General features: G+C 57.8%; 2 protein-coding genes across 5 annotated transcripts in view; one reads left to right on the plus strand and one right to left on the minus strand.

Moving 5' to 3' along the window:
* The window catches only part of MED24 (mediator complex subunit 24), a 32661-nt gene extending 30716 nt beyond the window's left edge, over positions 1-1945 (minus strand). For all 3 annotated transcript variants that reach the window (XM_022558192.3, XM_089901205.1, XM_089901203.1), the window contains exon 1: positions 1824-1945. The gene's annotated coding sequence lies outside the window, so the exon portion shown is untranslated. The remainder of the gene's footprint in view (positions 1-1823) is intronic.
* Positions 1160-21963, plus strand: THRA (thyroid hormone receptor alpha). Of its 2 annotated transcripts, XM_022558198.3 has the most exons (9): positions 1527-1641; positions 12101-12448; positions 15279-15346; positions 15896-15996; positions 17911-18058; positions 18668-18873; positions 19882-20028; positions 20622-20880; positions 21470-21963. In XM_022558198.3, the coding sequence occupies exons 2-9, from the start codon at positions 12396-12398 to the stop codon at positions 21718-21720; spliced, it is 1233 nt and encodes a 410-aa protein (XP_022413906.1). In that variant the 5' UTR covers positions 1527-1641; positions 12101-12395; the 3' UTR covers positions 21721-21963. The 2 variants fall into 2 exon arrangements, with proteins under 2 accessions (XP_089757342.1, XP_022413906.1); XM_089901216.1 differs by lacking the exon at positions 12101-12448 and having other exon boundaries at positions 1160-1641.
* Positions 21964-24547: the final 2584 nt, after the last annotated feature.

The following is a 24547-nucleotide window of genomic DNA, read 5'->3' on the forward strand; positions in this document are numbered from 1 at the left end:
CCCCACTGCAAACCCCTAATCACCACCACTCCACTCTGCATCCCATGCATTTCTCATCCCCTTGATTCCAGGGGGTCCCAAGAGAGTCACTCTCCCCTCTCCCATGCATTGCAAACCCCAATACCCCCAAAAGAAGTGGCTCCAACAGAGCTGAGGTTGCAGGTGGCTGAGACTAAGAAGACCAAGGGCAGCCCAATTCAGATAGGCTGTTGGTCAGAACCCCACATTTGACAAGTGATTCAGTACAAACTGGGCAACTGGTAGAACAGCTCCCCTTAACACACACACACACACACACACACACCTCTCCAAGAGCAGACAGTGGAGACAGGGCCCCGCCCTGGGAGCCGTGGGAAGGCTATGGCCCCCACTGGTAAAAACTGAGCTAATGACAGCAGGTGAACCGGAGGGGTGGGGGAGGGTGCTGGGGTAATTAGGGCTCTGCCTGGCGCTGGGAGATCCTGAGATGAAAGGATCTGGCGTCACTGGGTTGGTTTTATGTCCGTGAATGCAGGTGTGTGTGTGTGTGCATGAGGCTGGCATGATGGAGACCTCTCCTTTGGGGAAGGGGATCCATTTTTACACAGCCCACCCTCCTCCTTAGACTGGCCCTGTACATTTGGATTGGGGGGGGCAAACATGGGAGGAAAAACCACCTCTGTGAAGCTGAGAGTTGATGGGGTAGGGCAAGCCTTACCCCCTCCCCAGCTCAGCAAGAGGACCAGATTGTTGAGGAAATGACTGGTGACAGTGAATAGAAAAAGCCTATACTGGGGGAGGGTGACATTTGAAAGAGGAGGCAGTGGATCAGGTAATGATGTTAGAAATGAGCCTGCGAGGGAGGTAATGGGGAAGCATACCTCCAAAAGGATTAAAACACAGGATGATTGAGGTTAAAAGGACCCCAGGGGTAACCGTGCACAATCCTCAAATTTTAAGCTTGAGGAAGCTCTGCCACCTAGAGCGGTGGTGATTTGTTCAAGGTCACACAGTGAGTTACTGGCAGAGAAGGGACCCGAACTCAAAACAAACTCTAAACCTCCTGGGGTTTGGTATTTAGACTTTCCCCCCGACTTCTAAGGTGCAGGCGGCTCGCCGATAAGCCCTTCTCCATCCCCGTGGTGCATCTCCCCCAACCCTGCAATTCTTCCAGCAAGGGAAGGCTATTTTCTAAATGACATCTCTTCCAAAATATGTCACCAAGTACCACTCCCGCCGGAGACGCCTGGAGTGGGGCGGGCAAGTGCGGGCGGGGCGGGGGCAGAGGCGGCCGAGGGGCAGCTGGCCGGGGTCCCGGGGCGCGGCGGGGGGCGGGGGGCGGGGGGCGGGAGGCTGGGGCCGGCGGCGGCGGCGGCGTCTAGGCGGCCTGCAGGGAGCAGCCGAGAGCCGGCCGGGCGCGCAGAGCCCGAGCCCCAGCCAGAGTGGGGCGGGGGAGGGAGGAGCTAAGAGCGGCCGCCGCCTCTGCCGGAGGAGCCGCGGGGCCGCCACACTCGCCCCCCGCCCCCCCGCGCTCACTCGCACTCACACCCGGGCGCAGGAGGCGGGCGGCCCGGGCCCCACCGGCCCCCCATGGACGCCCCCGGCACGGGGCGCTGAGACCCCCGCGTCGCTGCCCAGCCCGGTCCAGCGCGCCACGCCGAGGTAAGGGGGAGGGAGCGAGGGGGCATTAATATGCAAATGCATCGCGATTGATTATGCAAAGCCGCGGGGCTCTCTGGCCAGCTCCCAGGTGGGCTGGGGGCGCCCGAGGGGTACCCGCTGCCAGCCTCAGCTTTCCCGGACGCCCCGGTGACCCTGTCACTGGCCGGGAGCTTGCAACTTACGCCCTGGGGAAGAGAGGCGTTGCTGGGAGGTCGGTGGGCCCCGGGGTTCGCCGGCGGAGATGGCGTCCGGGCCTCCCCCTCGAGGGCCCGCCCGGCCTCTGTCCGGCCCGTCCGCTGCGCATTCCCGGGCCCGGCCCCGCTGCCGGCCGCCGGAGCTCCCCCGCCCGCCGCGCCGCGGTTTGTTTACGGTGCGCCGGAGGCCTGCCCCCCCAGCTCCCACCCCTAGCCTCCCAGGCCGAGGCCGAGTGGCCTTTGCAAAGCTGCCTCCAGCTGCGGAGGGCGGTAGGAGTGGGGTGGGGGGTGGGCTTGCACTGGCCCCGGGAGGAGGAAGTCCCCCCCCTTCACCCGCCTCCCCAATTGAACATGGCTCTCTGGTTGCAACACTCCTAATTGCAAAAACGCGACTGGTTGGGGGGGCGGTGTGTGCGGGGCGGGGGGTGTATCTGAGGGTTCCTAGATGATTAAGGGAGTTGCAAGCTAGGGCGGTTAGGGAAGAGAGGGAGGAATGGACCCGTGTTGTGTGTGCCACCCGTTTCCCTCCCCTTGCAACGTGTCTCTGGTGCCCCTTCTCTGCCTGGGGCCTTCCCTAGTCCAGTGTGAAGGAAAAGCCTGCGGGGTGGGGGATGATAGGGGCAATGGAGAGAGCCACGCGTTTCCAGGGGTGGAGGTTGCAGAAGGAAAGTCAGTGAGATGGGAGCCCACCTCTCAGTGCTGGCTCTGGCCCCAGGAGGGGGAAGGGATGAAGGGGGCTGTTGTCCAAGATGAGGGGGGAAGCAAACGTGACATGCAGACACACAGATGTGCCCACATAGACAGCCACATGCACACCCAGGCGGATTCAAGGACAGGAGCTGCTGGACACACCCACATGGGGACAAGGGAAGAGGCTGGCTGCCACTGCACAGGGGAGCTCAGAGGGGTGAGACACGCCCACAGGAGACCAAGAGCAGGGAGACCAACCCATGCACATACCCATGCACAGGGTCACATGGAGATGCTGTCACACACAGCAAGGAGGAGTCGCTGTCACCCACACAGAAAAAGTCACTATCGCACGCTTGCATGAACACAGAGCAATTGCACACAGCCGTACATTACAAAAGACCCTGTCACTCACAGGCACACACGTGCTCGCATGAGCCCAGTCACACAGGCATCATCTCCTTGCCGTATCAGTCGCTGTCACTCAGTCAAACGCAAATGCAGTTACACATCAACACACGGATACACAACTTAGTAACAAGTATTTTCCTGGACTCTTACTGTGGCTCTCTGAGGTTCTGTATACCACAAAACCCCTGCTCCCATAATGGTGTAAGGCATGCATTCACGATAACATTTTCCGCCTCTTTCGCTTGTCATCCCCCCCCCCAGATGGTGAGCTCCTTGAGACCTGGGAGAATCTCTGGAATTGCTCTGGATCCCACCCAGAGCCTAGCATAGGAAGTGCTCTGTAAATACTTGTTAATTGATTGACTGTGGGAACTCCGGACACAGGTACACTCATTTGCACACAGTCCCAGGGCCTCAGGTGCAGAAGGCACTTACAAGGCTCAGGCCCACACAGTCACAGGTCTACAACTCTGGATGCGCACGGTGTAGCTGTGCAGTCAGGCACACCCCTAGATGGACATACAGTCATAGACTTTTCCCCTCAAGCTTCCTCCTGTCTTCTTTTTTGAAGTTCTTTTTTTTTTGAGGGACAGAGAAATTAGAGCAAAGAGAGTAGGGGGTAGGGGAGTTCTAGAGGGCCGAGTCATGGACCTGAAGCAGTGCTCAGTGACTTCAGGAGCTGAGATGATCCTGGCTGCTGGGGGGAGGGGCGTCTTGGGGAAACCTGGCTCCTAGGAAGCAGCCTCTATCCCCACCCCAAAAGCAAATAAGGAACCTAGCCGCCCCTGCTGGGGTTGTTTGAGCCATTCCTGGGGATGCTCATGGGCCCCCAGCTGAGTTCCTGCCTCCCACCGTGAGTCTGGCCCCTTTACCCACCTCTGCCCTCCTGTCTAAACTTGGAAGCCTGCCGTAGGAGGCAGTATGTTGGTGAGTGTCTGGGTGAGTGATGTGTATTTTTGACTTGGAATTTCGCTCCAACGCTCTGTCTCCGCTGTGTCTCCTCCCTCCTCGCTTCTCTGCTAGTCTGTAACTCTCACCTGTCCCTGACCCCGTCGACCCCTGTTCTGATCTCCGTTTCTGCCGCAGCCTCCTTGCTCAGAGCTGGGAACTGGTGGTGAGGTTCTTCATTCTTCTCCAGTTGTTCATACTCAAACCCCGCCCCTCGGCCCGCCTGCCCTGCCTCTGGGGTCAGCGGGAGGTTGGGGTGGGGGGCAGGGGGCTCAGCTGGCTGCTCAGGACATCCTGCACTTCCTCAGTACTGCAGCTGCGGCCAGCGAGTTTGGGGGGCTGGGAGTGGGGGGGAGAAGGAAAGGGGGTCGGCCACTGCCCATGCTGATCTCTCAGGCTGGCAGGCTCAGCCAGGGGACACCAGCTGGGTGGAAGGCCTGGGTGTGCAGGCCATGGCTAGCTAGCTCCCAAACAGGCCGGTGAGGGGGCTCCCTCCACACTGACCTGCTGGAAAATAATTGCCCCCAGGGGCAGTGGCAGGAGTTGGCAGGACCCGGCTGAGCTGGGTCTTTGGCAGGACTCACAGTGGCCTTTCTCCACACCCCTGGCAGCTGAGACCCACCTCAGAGATGCCCAACAGCTGTGTCTGCTTTGCCCAGCCTCAGAGCCTGGTTCTGAGGGTACAGCTGCCCAGACTTCGTGAGGCCTTCTCCCATGCGCTGGCCCTCCAGCCCGGAGTGGCAAGTCTTCCAGAGAGGGAGTTTGAGCAGGGGACATCTACCATTTCTGGCCATGCTCCCCTCTAGCTGTGGCCCAGACCATGGATGAGGAGGCACTGGTAGGGATTCTACCATAGAGAATCCATGGCTGCTACTGAAAGGGAAACTGAGGCTGGGTCACAGGGAACACATAGCTGGATGAAAGAACAAGATATTGTTCCTCTAGCAGGTGATATGCTGTAATGGTTAAAAGCAGGGATATATATATATATATATATATACATATATATATATATATATACATATATATATTGGAACTAGATTGCCTGGGTTTGAATCCCAGCCCTGCCACTTTTCCGTTGTATACTCCTGGGCAAGCGATTTAACCTCTCACTTGCCTTGTCTGTGAATTGAGGATGATAATACCTACCTCATTCAGCTTTTTGAGGATTAGAGGAGTCAGAATACATAAAATGCTTTAACAAGTGCCTGGTGCATAACAAGCGCTGTATGTGTTAGCTGTTACAACAAGGAAGTCTGTAGGTCACTTCTTGGAGAAGCTCGGTGGAGAATTGGATCTCCTAGACATCACAGGAATGGGATGGGGATGGGGCGTGGTAGGGATAGTGGGTCCCTAATCGCCAGCCTCCTCAGCCTCCACGTCCCCTCTCCCTCCCGCATGAGTTTGTGCAGCCTGGAGCCCCTCTGCCTTGCCCTCCTCTGATCACCTTTTAGCTGCTTCTTAAAAGGAGCTCTTGACATCTCAGCCTGGACACACCTCCCCAGTTAGGGGCAAATGCATGAATGTTTGGGCATCACTGCATCTCTGGTTAGGACAAGTCTGAGCACTGGGAATGGGGGAGAGAAAAAACAAGGAAAGCAGGCTCTCTCCATACCCCCGCTCCTTTCTTATGAGTAGAGTACGGCACACTTCCTCTCTCCTGGGGACACAGCATCTCAGCTGCCTGCCATTGATCAATCAACCAGGACCCAGCCCGGGCTGACAGACTCCCCAGCCCTGCATGGAGGGGGCATTAGTGTGGAGGACGGTGGCAGTGAATAAGGAGGGTGTTAGGCGTGGCACCTCGAGATCCAGGGTCTGTCCTGGGTTGCCACCTTTCCTCTGCGTCTGGTGATAAGACTCCTCTCTCCCCCCAGATCCCTTTTATGCAGCTCCCCCAGGACAGTGGTGGGGATATGCCTTGTGGTAGGCCACTGGGGAGCCTCTGGAGTAGGGAGCTCATCTCAACCCTGGTTCTCATGGCTCTAAAGGTGCTTGGGGGACTTTCGCGCCTCTTGGGGAGGGAGGCGAGCGTGACCACGGCGGGAAGAGTGCAGGCTGAGAGTTGGAGGCTGGGTTTTCACCATGTGCCAGTTTCTGACGCTGGGCCTAGGTTTTCATAATCTGGAGACAGTGATGCCCACCTCACGCAGAGTGAGGGTAAATAACATAACGTGGGGTGACACCTGTGGTCAGTCGGTATTGCATCCTGGCACTGGCACGGCAAACAACGCCTGTGGATTCTCCTCTCTTCCCAAGGCCTGGAACGCTCCAGGGTGCGGATACACACGCTGCTTGGAACCAGAGACAGTTCTCCATCTCTCACAGAGGCATCTGGGGCTGCTGGAGGGAGGGGAGCATGTGGTTTTCAGGCATATGGTGTCGCCTGCCTTCCTGGCAGGCCAGGGCTGGGGCACCAAAGGGGACCTCCCGCTTGCATGCCATTGTGTGAGGTGGTCCAGAGGGAGGGGTCAGAAGTTCTCCGGGTAGACAAGGGGAGCAAGATGGAACTTATTGGTGCCCAGAAAATGCTATCCTTGGTCCCCTGCTTTAGAGGTGGGCACCCAGCGCTGGGGACTGGGGTTAAAGGTTAGGGCCAAAGGCACAGCCACACCTCCAGCAGTAGCAGAGCAACGTGATTGGCCCCAGCTCCCAGCCCTCTTCCTCCTCTTTTACTCTTGTAAGGAAGAGATGAGCTCTTGGCTCCTAGAGCCTTAGCTGCCTGTTTCATTTTCTCTTTTACCCAGGCGCGTGGGGCGTGGGCGAGGGAAGGGGAACGGGACCTGAGGCTTTGGTGGCTATCAGCGTCTTTGTACACATCAGTGAGTGGGTGTGTTGTGCGTGCAATCCATGTATGCGTGTTTTGGGCATGTGTGGGCTGGGGAGGGCTCTGAATATCTGCTGGAATGGGGTACCCCGAGCCCGAGGCTCTGCGCATGCGGGGTGAGTGTGTGTGTCTGCACGTGTCCGTGTGTGTGCGGGAGACTCAGCTGCATTTACTTGCTCGCTCTCGCCTGCTCTCCCTCCCTCGTATGCGCTCCCCTCCCTCCCTTCTCCCTCTCTCCCTCTCTCCCTCTCTCCCTCTCTCCCTCCCTCCCTCCCTCCCTCCCTCCCTCCTCCCTCCTCCCTCCCTCCTCCCTCCTCCCTCTCTCCCTCCCTCCCTCCCTCCCTCCCTCCCTCCTTCTCTCTCTCTCTCTCTCTCCCTCTCTCTCTCTCTCTCTCTCTCACACACACACACACACACACACACACACACACACACACACACACGGTTTTCAATCTCTCTCTCTCCCCATTCCCTCCCTCCCTCTCCTGGCTTCTCTCTCCCCGCTTCTCTCTTCGTCCCTCTCCCCCGCCTCCCCTCCTCGGCCAGCTCTGCTTGGGTGGGGGCTATCTCCCGCCTCTCTGGGGTGCCTGGGAGAACATCCCTGCTTTTCTTTTCCCATCCACCATTCCCTTCCCTCCTGGGTGTGCTCCCCAGGGCTTGCAGACTCCTCTCTGCAGCCTCCTCCTTGGAAGAGGGGAGTGGGGAAGGGAGGACCCCAAGCCCTGTGCCCCTGATGCCATCTGCACTGAGCGCCTTGGCCCTGTGACATTCATGCCTCCAGCCTTCAGCTGCCCCACCTCCCAGCTCCGATTACCCGCTGGCTGCTGGGGGGAGGGCAAGGAGAGTATGCCCAGCTTGTGGGTGCTCCTAACTCTGCCTTCTTGGCTATTTGGATCTCCCCCTCCATTTCTGGGGGGAACTGGGGCAGGGGGCACGAAGTTCTGTGGGTTGACAGGGAAGGGGCTGAGCTCTTAAGCATGGATGTGGGCACAACCATCGTCAGTAGGTGTGAGGGGGATGGAGGTGAGCCCTAGACTTGGGCGCCCACCTTAATGCCTGACTGGAGCTGGCCTGGGGTGGGAGGAGGGACAGGAGAGCAGCAGGTGGGTGAGGTTATGGTGGGGCTGGGCGGGAAGCACAGTCTTTGATGTTAATACTGGGCATCTGGCCCAAGTCAAGGCTACTGTTTATGTCTTTCTGTCTGTGACCTGCAGGGGGGAATTTCCTGTTATATTCTTTTGGAGGAGAGGATCCTTTTGTTTAAGTAACGTATCTCCCCCTTATATTATATCCCCCAACCCCATCTCCCATTCTCTAGCCTCCAAGGCCCCACAGTGGCTAGGAGATCAGACTTAAGGGTCACTGCCCTTAAGCTCCAGAATGCCATCTCATGGGGGCCCAGCGAGAGCCCACCAAAGAGTGCTGCCTCACCCCTGCTCACCCACGCCCCCCCCGCCGCACTTGCCAAGCTGGTGCCTCTGTCTGTGTACTCCACTGCCATGTCACACCTGCCAAATAGTACCTCCCTTCCCGCCTTCACGCCTCCTCTCTCTGCTGGCACTAGGATAACAGCGGGTTGGGTGGGGCAGTCCCCTTCAGTCCATACCTGAGAATAGAAACGGGGGGGGGGGGGGGCGGGATCTGGGAGAGGAGGAAGAGGTCCCAGCCCTGAGAGGCATCTACTCCTCAACCTGCGTGCCTGTGTTGCTGCCACAGCCTCCACCATCTCCAGACTCCCGGGGCTGTTGTGTTTGTGGCTGTCCATGGGAGCCCACGCTGGCACAGGCGGCAGTGTCTGCACACAGATGCCTGTGTTTGCCTGTGCATGCCCGTGTGTGTGTGTGTGTGTGTGTGTGTGTGTGTGTGTGTGTGTTTGGGCTACAGTGGCCACCTGGCCACCCTTCTTGGCCCCCATGGTGTGGAGTCAGGGCGTCAGTGCCAGATAATTGGGAGTGGGGGAGAAGTACCTCCCCCCACCCTAGCAGCAGGCAAAGGGGAAGGGGAGAGGGAGGTGTGAATCTCCCCACAGCACTATTAATAGCCCACATGCCAGGCCACCAAGAACCAGCTGTCACCGTGGAAACCATTTCTCTTCTCCCCTCCCCCCAGCCTCCATGAGGTGGGACTTAGGCGGGGCATGAAGCACCCCCCACCCATCTTTCTTTGTTACCTTTCTGCCTTTGTCTCCCCTTCCCTTCTCTGTCCTCTTTTCTCCCTCACCCTTCTCTCTCCACTCCCATCTCCTTGCTGCCTTTCTTCCTCTCCCTTGGCTTCATTGTCATCCCTGCCTCTGCCCCCACCCCTGCCCATCTCTTTGTTCTTGCCTCTCCTCATCCTTCTCCCCCTCTTCCCCCATCGTCCCTTTCACCCCTCTGCTTCTTCTCTTTCTCCCATTTTCTGAGCCCCCCTCTCTCTATGTGAGTCTTTCCCTCTGTGGTTGGCAAGGAGGAGGGCCGGGCTTCCCGTAGAGCATTAAGGACGAAGTTCATGGGCCCTGACAGGTGGGGCCAAGCCAAGGGCAGACACTCAGGAGAGTGGTGGGCACAGAATTGGGGGCTGGATTCTGGGGCAGGGGGTCCCCTCTGGCAGCCCTAGGAGTCCTTCCGGGGAGTCCCTTGGGTCCACAGGACTGCGGAGTGGGACAGTCCAGCAGCAGGAACATGGCATGGTGCCCATGGATGCCGCATTGGCCTCTTGTCTCAGTCCCCCCGTTGCAGAAGCACTTAAGCTTAATGAAATGCTTCCCCCTCCGCAGGCACCTTGCCCACACTGCCACCAGGCATCTCTTATCTGACAAAGAGGGAGTGGGTGGCCAGGCCAGCCAACAGGTGGGCCTTGCCTGCCGGCTGTCCGGCCTAGTCTCAGAGCCCCATAGCTCCAGCCCTCTGCCTCTTGGGGGGATGCTGATCCTCTTCCTCTGCAGGGGGTGTGCCAGGCTGGCACTGGGGGAATTGAGGACTCCAGGAGGAGGGGAGAGAGGCTGCCCTTCAGCATGGGTATCTCTGCCCCGCCCCCCTGCCCCACTGACTTTTTTCTGCCCACAGCTAACACAGGCTCGTGTGCTATGTGCCTCCCCGCATGCTGGGCCCTCTGCCTGCCCTGTCGCCTCAGAGGCCCAGGTATGTCCCCAGAGAGATGACAAGGACTCCCCAGGGGTTCCAGCCTCCTGCTAGGTGCCAGGCAAGGGTGCCCTAAGCAGTGAGGGCAGGACCTTGCTTCCCTGCCCACTACCAGGGGCTCAGTGGAGCCTGGGTGGCATCAGGCACCGTTCGGCTCAGCATAGAGGTGAGGCAGAGTGGGGGCCTCCTCCCTCCACCCCCTGTAGCAGGCACGTGCAAGCCCTTGGCAGTGCCCAGCCACATTTGGAGTTAAGGCCAGGCTGGGTCGGGGGAAGGGAAAATAAACATGGTGGCTTAGGTTGGCACTGCCTCAGGTGTGCCCTGTAGCAACTGGCGGTAGCAGAAGTCAGGGGGAGGGGTCTTCCAGAGCTGTGGCCTGGGGCAGGAGCTGCCCATGCCATGCTCTGCCACTGGTGCTCCCTGCCTGGTCTGGCCCGTAGCCGCTGATACCCATTCCCACACACCCCGGTTCCCTTCACCTGCCTCCAGGGCCTGCTCGCAGGGCTGCCCCTCTCTCAGCATGCCCACTCCTGTGCCTGCCTCCTCCCCTCCCCGGGGGCACTCAGGCCTCAGGCTGGCGAGTGGATTTTTCCAGCTTCTGTAAACAAGTGGTGGCAGTATGCCAGGTGGGCAGGAGACGGGCGGGGGCAGCACCGCAGCCAGGGTGTGCCAAGCACCGAGGCACAGTCTTGGGGGGAGGGGGAGACAGGGAGACACCCAGACCCAGAGAGAGAGAGAGAGAGAGACATTCAGATGCAGACAGACAGACCAAAGGAAGCTTCACTGGGCACAGATAGAAGTGGAAACAGAGGCGACAGAAAATAGCCCTCTATTGTCCAGCCCAAGGCCCACGCCTGCCTCGGCCCCCAGCCCCTCACTGCTCTGGATGAGAGCAGCAGGCCCCTATGCCCAGGCTCTGGGCATCCCCACCCACTCCTTCTCCCCCCATCTCCACCCCTTAGGGCTGGCTACGCCATTATAAATTTATAACAGGAATTTCTCCGCAAGCCAAGAAAAACTTGACCTACTTTCTTGACGGCTCCCTGGGCTAAGGCTCCCTGCTCGCACCCCTCCACCCCATGTCTCCTGTCCAGCCCCCAGTGCCCAGCTCTGGTCTGCGGGGGCATCGAAAGCAGAGTAGGCCACCCTTCTGTCTGAGTGCAGAGGCCCTGTCCCATGGTCCAGCCGGGTCCTACCCTGCCCAATGGCCTGACTTATCTCTCCTTTCCCCTCCCACCCTGGCTCCTTATCAGTTCCTAGGGGTGGGGCCGGGGGGGCCCAGGGGCAACGACTCTGGTGCAGCAGCCACTCGATGGAGGCTGTGTGCGGAGAGCTGCACCTTTTGTCCCCTCTCACGTGCCCACACCTGCCTTGTGTGTGCAGACACGGAGCCTCGGGTCTGCAGGCTGGGGTCAGCGGAGCAGCATGGGGGGAATGGTTGGCCCAGGTTGGCACTGCCCTGGACCCCAGGTAGCAGGACAAGGCAAGCATTGGAGGCAGGCTGCTCATTAGCTGTGCCAACTCGAGTGAATGGTCGGGCTTTCTGAGGCTTTATTTCCTCACCTGTGCAGCTCTGATACCAGAGGGCCTATATTCTCTATTCCATTAACGCGGGTTAGTTTCCTTTCCCCTCCTCTTGCCATCCTGGTGAGTGGCAGCTCAGCTAAACCAACTGGGAAGTCTGGTCCTCAGACTGGGAAGTGTGATTCGGGACCTTGTATGGGAAGCTCCTTGGGGGGCCGGGACTGGGGAGTCGTAACTGAGCCAGCAGCCGGGGAGGTCGTCTCCCTACTATTTGCAACGTCCCTCTCCGTGAAGGCACCCATGTGGGCATTCAGGATCCCTGCATGCTGCCCCCACAAACCACACTTCCTTCACCAGTACCCCCCATGCCTGGGCTGAAGCTGCTCATCTCTGGTGGCCTCTTGCCCTGTAATACTGATGAGTTTTAGGGAAACTGGGGGGTGGTAACAATAGCTGGTGTTTAATAGACACGTATTAAGGGCCAGACACTTGATTGAATGTGAGGGCTGAGACGAGGTACATGGGTGACCTCATTCTTTCCCTCCATCCCTTTCCATGTCTGGGGAGCAGGATGTGGATCTCCAGTCTTGCCTGCTGTCTGTTAATCTGAAGGGTTGTCCTGGTGCCTGCCCTCCATGACTACCACCATCTCGTTACGAGCCCCCAAATGTTGGCACCAAAGGAATCCTATTCACCTAGCCCCACCGTGGCGCCGCCTTATCCCTGCCTCTTTCCTCTCTCTGCAGGGACCTCCGGACAGGACAAGATTCCGAAGCTACTCCCCCAGCCCAGGACCCCCCCACAGACCCGGCTTCCCCCACAACCCCACTATTTGCTGCTCCCTGGCCCCTCTCACCGCCCGCCCCCCTTGGGGCGCAGGGCATGGTGTGAAAGGCCAAGTGCTGAGGCGGGCACCATGGGTGCTGGGCCCTAGGGCCTGGGTGGCGGGGGGTGGGCGGCCTGTGGGCGTGCCGGGGGGGCCAGTGTGCCCACCCCAGTCTCTTGGCGTGCTGGAGGGCATCCTGGATGGAATTAAAGTGAATGGAACAGAAGCCAAGCAAGGTGGAGTGTGGGTCAGACCCAGAGGAGAACAGGTAATGGGTCTGGCAACTAGGTCGTGCCAACTCCTAGGCAACAGGAAGGGTCACCTGGCTGGGCCCGAGAGAGTGGAGCTTGGGCCTTTTAAGCACCTGTGGGGGGATGGGCATGAGGCCAACAAGCCTGCTGCCTACCTTTGCCCAGGAGATGAGGTCATGTTCCCATGCGGCAGGGAATTAGGCACCTCAATGGAAAGATGCCCATTTTGAAAGGGGGAGGTGATGCAGAGCAGAGTAATTACAGGCAGCAGGCACGTGGCCCCTCCCTTGACAGTGCTGGGAGTCTCAAATGCCCCCCAGTGTCCCCTCAGCCACCCTCACCTGAGCATGTGGAATCCAAGCCTTGCCATTCCCCTCCTCTCCCTACCAGGTTGTTCACTTCTGACCACCAGCGTGTTGTCCAGAAGCCATGGTGCATGTGACATGACATTTCAGGGCACATGCACCAGTAGCTGTTGGTCACAGCTCACGCTTATATTTGGAACCTATTGGGAGCCTCACAAGCTCTTCCTTCGTGGGCAAGGGCGGGCATTGCCATGGGGCTCCTCCCAGGAAGGGAAGGTGAATGCCAGCTATGAAGGTTTTGCTCCCACGTGGAGGAGGCATCAGCCCTGCACACGCGACTGGGGATGGGTTCCCTACTATCCGCATTGGGCTTCAGGAGCCCAGAGGGTCTCTGCCTCTCCCATCAGCTCCAAGTGGCACAGAGCTCAGTCTCAGTTGGCGTGGTGCCCTGGGAGCTGGGTACAGCCTGTGCCTATGGCCAGGGAGAGGGTGGGGGAGGGGGTGCTCTGGGGAGTAGTGTGGCCGTTGCCTAGGAGACCAGATCCTGAGCCAGGAGGCCGGAGGCCTGGCCCAGCAAAGCCCTGGGGCCCAAGACTGGGTCCCTGGAGGGGTAGAGGAAGTGGATGGGGCTGGCAGCTGGGTAGGGCAATGGGGGTATCCCCCCAACCCAGTCCGCACCCCAGGGGGCTCTGAAAAAGATTTAGCCTGTCATTGCGTAGCTCTCACTTACAGCCTCTGTACCTCCCTGCCCAGACTTCTGTGGACCTGGGAAAGTCTGCTGCTAACTCTGAGAAAGGCGGGAATGCCAGTTCCTGGTCCCCCAGGACTGCAGCCCCTCCCCTGTCTGCCTCCCCTCCCCCATGTCCCTGCGCCACCTTGTGGCTGTCCCTGGGACTGCACCCAGAGGCTGTGAGTCTAGTTAATTGCTGAAGACTGCCAGCTCGACTGGGGCCTAGGTGGCCGGGGAGTTCCCCCCACACCCACCCCTCCAGAGGCAGGAGGGAGATCCGACCCTCGAACTGTTGTAGACATCAGACAGGGGTAATCCCCAGGGCGTGTGGAACACAGAGTTGTCTGTGGCTGTGACCCTGGCCAAGGTCACTGTGTCAGTGTGTTGGGAGCCGCATCAGGCCCCAGGCGGGTGGAGGGAGGGGGGAGGACCCTGCAACATGCCACACACAGGGTGGGTGTGGGAGGTTATACAATCCGTGCATGCATGTAGAAAGCTTATGTAACCTGTGTGTGCCGAGGTTATGTAACATGTATGTGGAGAGGCTGGCAACATATGTGTGCAGTGGCTGAGGGTTGCTAATACCTTACTTGGAGGGGCCCAGCGTCCTTGTCCTGGCTCTGACTCCAGCCACAGTGTCACCAGGCACAAGCGGGGCCTAGGTTTGCTGCTCTGCTAAAGGGAGGCCATGGACTGGGTGGCTCTGGGAGTCCCATCCTTTTCTCATATTCTTGGGTCTAGGTTCTAGTGGTCCACTGTGGTTATTTAATTTACTTTTATTTTAATTTTTGGCTGGTGTTGGGTCTTCCTTGCTGCACGTGGGCTTTCTCTAGTTGTGGCGAGCGGGGGCTACTCTTCGTCGCGGTGCGTGGACTTCTCATTGCGGTGGCTTCTCTTGTTGCAGAGCACGGGCTCTAGGCGCGCGGGCTTCAGTAGTTGTAGCACGCGGGCTCAGTAGTTGTGGCACGTGGGCTCAGTAGCTGTGGCAGACACGCGGGCTTCCGTAGTTGTGGCTTGCGGGCTGTAGAGCGCAGGCTCAGTAGTTGTGGCGCACGGGCTTAGTTGCTTCACAGCATATGGGATCTTCCCGGACCAGGGCTCGAATCCATGTCCCCTGCGTTGGCAGGCAGACTCCTAACCACTGCGCCACCAGGGAAGTCCCACTGTGGTTATTTAGCGTGTGTGCATGACCTGGAAATCAAGTCACATGTTCACTGGGGGGAGGGGCATGGTATTATTAGGTGCCCGTCTAGAGGGTTGTGTAACATGTGGGCATATCCTAGAGGTCATATAACACATTTGAGAAAGCCTTGAAAGTTGCATAGATATAGATGGTAGAGCCTGCTTCTTGTTTACCGTGGCTGGGTTTATACTGAAGGCAGCATAGTTGCTCGTGTGTGCTGGTCTTATGTTGCACACATTTGTGTGTATTCTAAAGGTTATATAGCTTTAAGCATGTCCTAAAGATTCTTTCTGCATATGTGTCATGTACTGAAGGCTTAAATATGTGGCTATCTTATAGATTATGGGCGTGCTCGTGTGTGTGTGTGTGTGTGTGTGTGTGTGTGTGTGTGTGTATGTATGTTGGGGCCCTAGAACATGCTTGTGCCCCAGCCAAGCCCTTTATCTCTCTCCCCAAAGCTTCCAGATAGCTGGACCCTTCTCAGTTTTGTCAGTTGACCTGGGGATGGGAGGTAGGATGAGGACACAAGAAGGAGGGAGTCAGGCATGGGGGATGACTTCAGCCTATGGGATGAGAAGGGGGCTGCCCAAGGACTGCTCTCTGATTCGGCCCACTTTGCCCCCATCCAGTGCCAGGTCACCAGATGGAAAGCGAAAAAGAAAGAACGGCCAATGTTCCCTGAAAACCAGCATGTCAGGTGAGCCTGGCTGCGTGTGCCCTTCCTTCCCACCCTCAACCCGACAGAACCAGGCCGGGACAATTCCAGGGCCTGGGCCTATACCAGCAGTTCCTGTGTCCCACGGGGAGAGCCTCCTGGAGAGCGTGGGATGGACTTGTCTGGGGTGAGAGGGATGATGTGGGGCACGCTCCAGCCTTTGAGGATGGATTAGGTCAGGAAGGGCCTCTTCCCTTCCCCCATAACTCCCTTGCCCAAGGTCCCCAAGGTGAGCTGCTCTGACATTTGCTTCTCCTTCTCCCATATCCCCTGACCCTGGCATGCAGCAAGAGAAAAGCCCTGAATGGGGCATTCAGAAGAACTGGATTCTCCATATTCTTAGGGAAGGGGATGGACAAGGTGACCTCTGATGTGTCTCCAGGATTATACCTGGAGACAGAGAACCCTTCAGGGAGGTTGGGCTAGGGGATGGGCCAGGAAGGAAAAGCTGGGGGATGGAGAAAGTGTAGGAGCCTCTCTGCTGGGGACCCAAGCCATGCCTGCCTGCCTGCCTCCCTTCCTCCCTCCCAGGGTATATCCCTAGTTACCTGGACAAAGACGAGCAGTGTGTCGTGTGTGGGGACAAGGCAACCGGTTATCACTACCGCTGCATCACTTGTGAGGGCTGCAAGGTATGGACCAGCCAGCTCCTGCCCCTCCCCCACCACCTGAGCGCCACCCTCCCCCCCGCCATCACATTCCCTTTAAGTCCCTCAGCACCTGGCACAACAGACAGCTCTATAAACATGTAAGCTAAAGCCCACCTGTTATATCCTCATTTCTCTTCTCTTATTCATTCATTCATTCATTTGTTCATTCATAATCCCTGCTCTGCCACTCATAGGTAAGATGCCTAATCTCTCTGAGCCTCAGTCTCTTCATCTATAAAATGGGGATAAACATACTACCTACTTCATAGAGCTGCTAGAAGAATAAAATGAGATAATGCACATAGAGTACTTAAAACAGTGCCAAGTACAAAAGAAGCACTCAATAAATGTCTGCTTTCATCCATCCATTCAGTGTATTAAGTGTGAGATGTGCAGTATATGTGCTTCCCTCAAGTTGCTCACAGCCTACCAGAGAAAGACTGACGTCAGTTAAACAGCATCAGTGTTTCTCAAAATGTAGTTCCTGGACCACCTGCAGTACTTGTTAAGTGCAGATCCCAAGGCCTCATCCCAACCCTACTCAATCAGAATGTTTTGTGGTGGAATCTGCCTTGGATTGCTTCCACTGCACCTGAAAGGGTGAGAACCAGTGCTGGGGGGCATGGCGGAGGCCAGAGAAGAGGATGGCAGAGTCTCCCTGGGCAGAGCGGGTCTATGACTTGGAGAGGCTTAATTAGATCTCACTTTGGACATTTCAGCCTACATGGTTTTCCCAGGATCATCACTTCCTGACAATGTAAGACCTTTCAAGAAACAGAAAGCTTTAAGAATGTGTCAAGGCTTCAAGTTCCTCTCTTTCCTGGTGTCAATCAGACCAGGACCACCAGGGATATAGAGTCCCCTAGCAGTGTTCCTGCAAGCAATGCCAGCAGTGTAATATAGAACAAGGAACCTCACCCTCAAGGACATCTGAGTCCCAGCGGGGCATCCCGAAAGGACAGAGATGCCTTCTCACTCCTAGAGAGCCTGATGTTGTAGGTCTAGCGTGAGGCCCAAGAGTCTGTATTCTTGATGGCTACCCAAGGTGATTTTAATTGCACCCCAAAATCTGAGAGCTCAGACCTTGTGTCTTATACCTCAGGTCCAGTTCTGAGTCTCTGCTGCCCATTTAGACATATGACTTTGAGCAAAGTGCTTAATCTCTCCAAGCTGCAGTTTCTTAGTCGGCAAAATGGAGATAATAACAGTTCCTACCTCACGGGGTTGACATGAGCGTTAAATGTGATGATACAGGAAAGAAAAGGCTTATAAGTGCCCGACACATAGTAAGTATGCAACAGACATTAGCTCTTCATATTATCACTGCCATCTTGAGTCTTGAGGTTTTTCCTTTAAAGCAAAGACTAAACTCTGTATATAAAATTGAAAATATTCTCTTCATGCTAGTAGAGTTCATACCCAATGCCTTTTCTTAACTTTTTGACCCCCCGCCCCCCATTTCATGAATTCCACCTGCATGGGCAAAAGGCAGCATGTATGAGAATGGTTTTGGGGCCAGTGTTGTTTTTAGAGTCATTTAACAGATGGAAAATCAGGTATTAATTGGCGTCCATAGCAGCTATTCCTTCAGGCCTCTAAGCACCTCACACCATCCCAGGCTCAAATCTCCTAACTGCGGTCACCATCCTTAACTCTGCCACCACCACTACCCATGTACCCCGGCCCCTAGGCAGCTGGGGGGCTGAGGATGTGTATTTCTAAGTCCTGGCAGAACCCAGTGATGCTGGGCTTGCTGCGTCGAGAGGATGCCAGGTTCCCTCACTAGTTCCCCAGCCCGCCGCCCCCCACCCAACCCCAGAGAACTGCCCGGTTGATTCAGGAAGGGAGGGTTGTGATCACAACATGCTAAGTCTCCCTGCCCTCCCCCAACTCCAGGGCTTCTTTCGCCGCACAATCCAGAAGAACCTCCACCCCACCTACTCGTGCAAATATGACAGCTGTTGTGTCATTGACAAGATCACCCGCAATCAGTGCCAGCTGTGCCGCTTCAAGAAGTGCATCGCTGTGGGCATGGCCATGGACTGTAAGGGGATGGGTGGGGGAAGCGGGCCAGGCAGCTGTGGGGGGGGGGTGCGTTCAGACACGGCAGCTCCCTTCCAGGTACCCACAGAGCAGAGGGACAGTCTGGGTCAGGCTGGTGGCAGAATGAATGTTCAGAATCTTGGTCCCTGCTGCCCTCACCCCTGAAGAAAAGGAAACAGGATCCCTCTCTGGGCTCTGGACATGGGCCCCAGTGCCTGCCTGCCTTTCCCCACTCCAGGGCCTTAGAGTTGTTGGGTAGAAATAAGTCCTGAGTAACCCCCCCCCAAGAGCACAGTGTCTCTGACTACTAGAGAAGGCACCCCACTTCTGGGTGAGAGAGGGCATTTTTCATTAGCTAGGGATTGGATGGCACAGTCTTCTAGTAACTACTGTCACCATAACCCTTTAGATCAGAACATGGTCTTCCTCTGGGTCAGCCCAAATTGGAGTTGATGTGGTCTCTGATCATTCAGGATCCAGGTTGTGCCACCCGACTGCTAGGTGATTTGGGAAGTCACTTAGCCTCTCTTGGCCTACTGGGAAGCATAGTTTCTGAGTGGGTTACGGAGTGTGCCATGCAAAGGGCATCGTATCTGTCTGTTGTTGACAGTGGTTCTAGACGATTCGAAGCGGGTGGCCAAACGCAAGCTGATTGAGCAGAACCGGGAGCGGCGGCGGAAGGAGGAGATGATCCGATCACTGCAGCAGCGACCAGAGCCCACTCCCGAAGAGTGGGACCTGATCCACGTTGCCACGGAGGCCCATCGCAGCACAAATGCCCAGGGCAGCCATTGGAAACAGAGGCGGAAATTCCTGGTAAGGAGAGAGGGAGCACAGGGGAGCGGCAGCCAGGTAGCCAGGAGAGGAGAGTGCACTCAGAGTCTTGCCTCCTCTAGAAAGCCGCCTTAGTTTAGTCTGACCCAAGGCCGATAGCCTCCACAACTTGACAGTGCTGACTCGCACCCCTGTGCGTGTGTCGCTGCTCTCAGGGTCCTGCCTTTTCCATCTGACTGGGAGCTCCATGAGGGCAGGGCCTTGCCCTCCTCATCGAATTTCCAGTGAACGGAGGTGAGCTCTCCTCTTTTTCCCGCCCACAGTGACTGGGAGGAAGGGTGAGGACACAGTCATGTAACAGTATTTTGGGGTACCTCTTGGTTGCTGGGCATTGTTTTAGGCCCCGGCAAAACTGAGTGCCAAGAAAATGGCCAGCTTGGGAGGAGATGGATAGTTGGTTGTGTATGGTGGGGAGGGCAGAAAACTCCTGGTGGAGTGTGTCCGCGTGTGGAACAGTATGCTGTTAGGAGCACTGACTCTGCTACCAAGCACGTGTGTGCGTAACTTGTCGGGGATCAGACTGCCCGGGTTCAAATCCTGGTTCTACCACTTACTAGCCACATGACCTTGGGCTTATTACTTAGCTGCAGTCTGTCTCAGTTTCCTCATCTGTGAAATGATGATAAGTATAACATCAACTAATGGTGATAAGTCGTGGTGAGGATTAAATGAGATAGTATGTGTAAAACACACGGCTTAATGCCTAGTTACGTGTTAAATATTCAGTGAATCTAGCTTCTATTGTTATGACATTACCTCTACTGCTATTATGATCCTTGTGATTATTAGCCAACTTGGAGCTCTGATGCTGGTGTATTCTCTGCCCCAAGATGGGAGAAGCCTTAGACCTGGGTTGGGACACAGCTGTCCCCAGGTGCTAGGGGCCCCGCCTCCCCAAGCTGCCTTGGAGCTCCCCCTGGTGGGCAGGGAGCCTCTGTGAGAGGTTGAAAGGGGTCTGCAGCCCCAGCTGACCCCCATCTCTCCCTCTAGCCGGATGACATTGGCCAGTCACCCATCGTCTCCATGCCGGACGGAGACAAGGTGGACCTTGAGGCCTTCAGCGAGTTTACCAAGATCATCACCCCGGCCATCACCCGCGTGGTGGACTTTGCCAAAAAACTGCCCATGTTCTCTGAGGTGAGTGGCAGATGGGAGGAGAGACACGGTGCCACGCTGGAGGGAGACCTCGGGCTGCTCCCCAGGTCACCCAGTCCCAGCTCGTGCTCATCTGAAGCTCTCTGGATGGGGAGCAATTCCTGTAGGTCAACACACCCAACACACACGCACGCACACACGCGCACACACACACACACGCACAGGGTGAGCTGATCCCTAAAGAACCAGCAGGCTCCACGGGCCCAGCCTCCCCAGCCCGTCCCTTCCTGTCTCCCCTGAAGTCTACGCAGCCATCCTGACTCTGGAAGTTCTCCTTACTTTAAAGAGCACTAACTCTGGGAACAGGCTGCCCTACTGGCTTGTGACCTTGGCCACGTGGCCTAACTCCCTATACCTCCCTTTGCTCATCTGCGGTGGGCATGGAGGTACTGACGGGACCTAACTGAGAGGCACAGTTGGGAGAGTTAATGAAACAGGGCAGATCCATCGCTCATTGCAAGGGAGCTGTTCAGAGCACACGTTCCTGGCCCGTGGTGGCCTTGCGGCTCCCAGGGGGCCCCCCGCGGGGGATGCTTACGGGGAGGGGCCTGCTGAGTGTCCCTGTGGTTCTGCAGCTGCCTTGCGAAGACCAGATCATCCTCCTGAAGGGGTGCTGCATGGAGATCATGTCCCTGCGGGCGGCTGTCCGCTATGACCCCGAGAGCGACACCCTGACACTGAGCGGGGAGATGGCTGTCAAGCGGGAGCAGCTCAAGAATGGCGGCCTGGGTGTCGTCTCCGATGCCATCTTTGAACTGGGCAAGTCACTGTCTGCCTTTAACTTGGATGACACGGAAGTGGCTCTGCTACAGGCTGTGCTGCTAATGTCAACAGGTACCGAGGCCTGGCTGGGAGGGCTCGGGAGCTCCCAGGGGCCCAGAGTTCGGCTGGGCCCTGGGCCTGTCACGCTCCTTCTTTAACCCCGTGGTCTCTCTGCTCCACAAAGCTACCTCTCTGTCCCCTGCTCTTTCACCCACCCCCACTCCGTTCTGATATCCAGGCCCATCTCTTACCTCCCAGTCCCTCCTCTACTCCTATCCTGGCTTCATTCGTTCTCTCTGCCCCCACCTGCTCTCTGTCTCCCCCAGACCCCTTTGTTCCCCATCCCCTACTCTGTTCACCTTCTCTCCCCCATCCCTCCTCTGTCCCCAGTCCCCCTTTCTTGCCCCTAACTCCCTCTGTATTGCTCTCCCCACCCCATCTCTCTGTCCGCTAGTCCTGCCCTGTCTCCAGGTCTCCTCTCTTTCCAGCCCTACCTCTTGCCCTCTGTCCTCTTTACCTGCCCCTCCACCCCCCGGTCCCCTCCCTCTGCCCTGCGGTTGCCCCTCCACTTGCCCAGAACGTGTTTTTCTTCCCTCTCCCCCAGCCTCTCCGCCTCTGCCCCCCTCCGCCCGCTCACCCGCCTGCCCCTCCTTCCCCGCAGACCGCTCGGGCCTGCTGTGCGTGGACAAGATCGAGAAGAGTCAGGAGGCGTACCTGCTGGCGTTTGAGCACTACGTCAACCACCGCAAACACAACATTCCGCACTTCTGGCCCAAGCTGCTGATGAAGGTGACTGACCTCCGCATGATCGGGGCCTGCCACGCCAGCCGCTTCCTCCACATGAAAGTCGAGTGCCCCACCGAACTCTTCCCCCCACTCTTCCTCGAGGTCTTTGAGGATCAGGAAGTCTAAAGCCTCAGGCGGCCAGAGGGTGTGCGGAGCGGGTGGGGAGGAGCCTGGAGAGAAGGGGCAGAGCTGGGGGCTGAGGGAGACCCCCACACCTCTTCTCTCCTCCCTCTCGTCCTCGGATAGATTCAGCTCCCCACACACACACACACACACACACACCCCGCATTGCCCCGTCCCTCCTCAGAACCTCCAGCCCTGGGGCAGGGCAAACAAATGAACTTGCTATGAAAAGGACAGTGTGGGAGGCGGGGGGGGGGGGGGGGGTGTCAGGGGGCAGGGGGGACCGTGTCCTGCAGTTCCCAGGACCCCGTCCTCCGAGAAGGTAGGAGAAGGGAGGGAGAGCTAAAAGGGGACAAGCCATCTTGACTGTAGGGGATGGAGGGATGGGGGAAGATGCCCTCAACTCACCCCCTACACACATGCAAGAGAGAGCCCCCCGCCCAGTCTCTTGGCCTAGGTTCCCCCTCCAGGCTAAGGGCCTCTCTGCTTCCCCAGATGCCTGGGTGCAAAGAAAGGCTTGGCTTGGCCCCTCCCCTGGAGGTTAAAAATTACAGTCATTCTAACTGCACTTTGGAAACCAGGCACGGAGAGAAGATAAATGAAGAAGTACTAGACAGAAGAAAAAAAGAGAAAAAAGAGAGAGCGAGCGATTGATAGAGAGATGATATTAAGTTATTAACTGAGGCTGGCCAGAGGGGAGGACCCCCCCACCCCCAAGCACTTTGAGAGCTGCCCCTCCTCCCCCCAAGTCAGAGAGAACTGCCCCCCGCACCAGGTCCCCAGGGGTAGGGCTGCCGATCAGAGCTGTGAGTCAATACAACAGGGTCCTGGCCACCCCCCCTTGCCTTGCCCCCCCTCTGTGCCCCTTTGGCACCCCCGCGCCAGTACTCCCTCTGCTCTCTGCCACTCGTGCCCGCTGAGTTCCATCTACCTCTCACGCTGGATGCCAACTGGCCCCTCACCAGCCTGCCCTGCTGCCCGCACAGCTCCCCTTTCAAGTGCCCAGCCCCAGGGGCCTCTCCCTGTGTCCCCCACCAGCTCCTTCCGCATCGTGGCACCCACACAGGAAAAACTGTGGCTCAAGGTCCCGCCCTCCTCACATCCTGCAGTATTAGCTACGATCCAGATGCTGCTGCCCTGGGGGGTGGGGGGGGGTGTGCGTGAGCTTCTCCGAGAGCCTCCACCCCCTTAGGCCCCTGTTTCCATCTGTCTGCTGGGCTCTCTCTAACCCCTGCCCTCCTCCTTTCCACTCCCACTCGATGCACTATCCCAGACTCTGGGCAGGCAGGCACCGGAATGGGGGTGCTTAGAGAAATGGCACTTAGTCGAAGCCCCGGGGGAGGGGGTGGTTGGTGCTCCTCCTTTTTTCTTTGAAGCTCTTTAGGCCAGCCGCCCCTGTGCCCCTGGAACCCCTTTCCCCTCTTCTTTTCTCTAATTCAGGGACTTTGGCTTGAGCCACCTCCCACCCTCCTGGTGAGGAGTGCTCTGTTGGTCTGCACTTGGGTGAGCTGCCCTCCTCCTCCCTTTGGCTATGGCCCACTCCGCAGGGGAGAGAGGGAGGGAGGAGGTAGCCCTCTGAGGGTGGGGGGAGGGGAGGGTGGGGGAGGGACGGAGCAGACCAGAGGGCCCTGGGCTCAGGGCTGCATGTCGGCAGGGATGGATGGGTGGACACAGATGCCCCCGGAAGCCATGGGGAATGGGGCAGGGGGCGGGGGGAGGGGTGCCAGGGCTTCCTGCGCTTTGCACTATTGGGGCAAAAATGTCTTAAGCAGTGGGGAACCTGCCACCCCACCCTGACCCTCAGCCTGCCACAGCCCCCTTCACACACACACACACACACACACACACACACACACACACACACACACGGGAAGGCAGTGCTATGATGCCCATCAGGGCATGTCCTTCCCCCACTGTTCAGGTGTTCCGACAGGGCTGGAGGGCCTAGAAGAGCATCTGCTATCACCTGTGCATGTGCCTGCCCAGCCCCCCTTGGGCTTGTGGGCTGCCCGTGCTGTCCTTGTCCGTCTCTACCCTCTCTCTCTCCTGGGGTACTGATTCCTATATTACTCCGGTCCCATGGATAAGCCCTCTTGTACCCTCCTCCCACCCCCTGGGGGCCCAGTGGAATTCCTGACCTGTCTGCAGTCTCTCTATCCCTCCATCCCCACGTCCCCCCCCCCCCTCCCCCCGCCCGTTCCCATTCTCAGCCATGCCCATGGTGGAGAAAAGGCCTTCAAGAGGCCTGGCCCCTTACAGGCACTTGGGAATCCCCCCTCCCCTCCCCCTCCCCAATCATATGAGCTGTGATCCCCCACTCCTCCCCGTAACCCCCGACCCCTCCCCCCACTCTCAGTGACGTGGGGTGTATGTGTGCGTTTTCTCTGTGTGAATGTGTGAGCAAGTACACGTGGTGGGGGAGGAGCCGGGGGGACTCAGGAGCGCCACGCACCTGCTCTAGAGAGGCAGCTGTCCCAGTCCCTGCTTTGGAAGTGAGGGACAGGGCCCTCTCCTGGGGGCCATTGGTGCTAATGAGGGGGATGGCCTTGACGTGGGTGCTTAGCATGCCTCCCCCAGTATTGGCCCGGGGCACTAGGGCAGGCAGAGTGGGGCAGCAGGTGCAGTGTTGGTGGGAGGAGGGTGCCAGGCCAGGACAAGGGGGTGCCAGAGCCATGACCACTACCCCACCCCCACCACCCGCCTCTCCATCTCAGTATTCCCCCTCCCATCACTCATAACACACATACCTCATCCAGCCTCCTCCCTGCTCAGACTTGGGGAGGGTGGGGGTGGAGGAGCCCCTACCCCTTCCCCTGGTGGCGGGTCTACA

The sequence above is a fragment of the Delphinapterus leucas genome, chromosome 19 (genome assembly GCF_059928025.1).
Source record: "Delphinapterus leucas isolate spDelLeu-1000000601 "Yukka" chromosome 19, BTC_Dleu_Yukka2, whole genome shotgun sequence".
In the NCBI taxonomy this organism is placed as follows: Eukaryota; Metazoa; Chordata; class Mammalia; order Artiodactyla; family Monodontidae; genus Delphinapterus; species Delphinapterus leucas.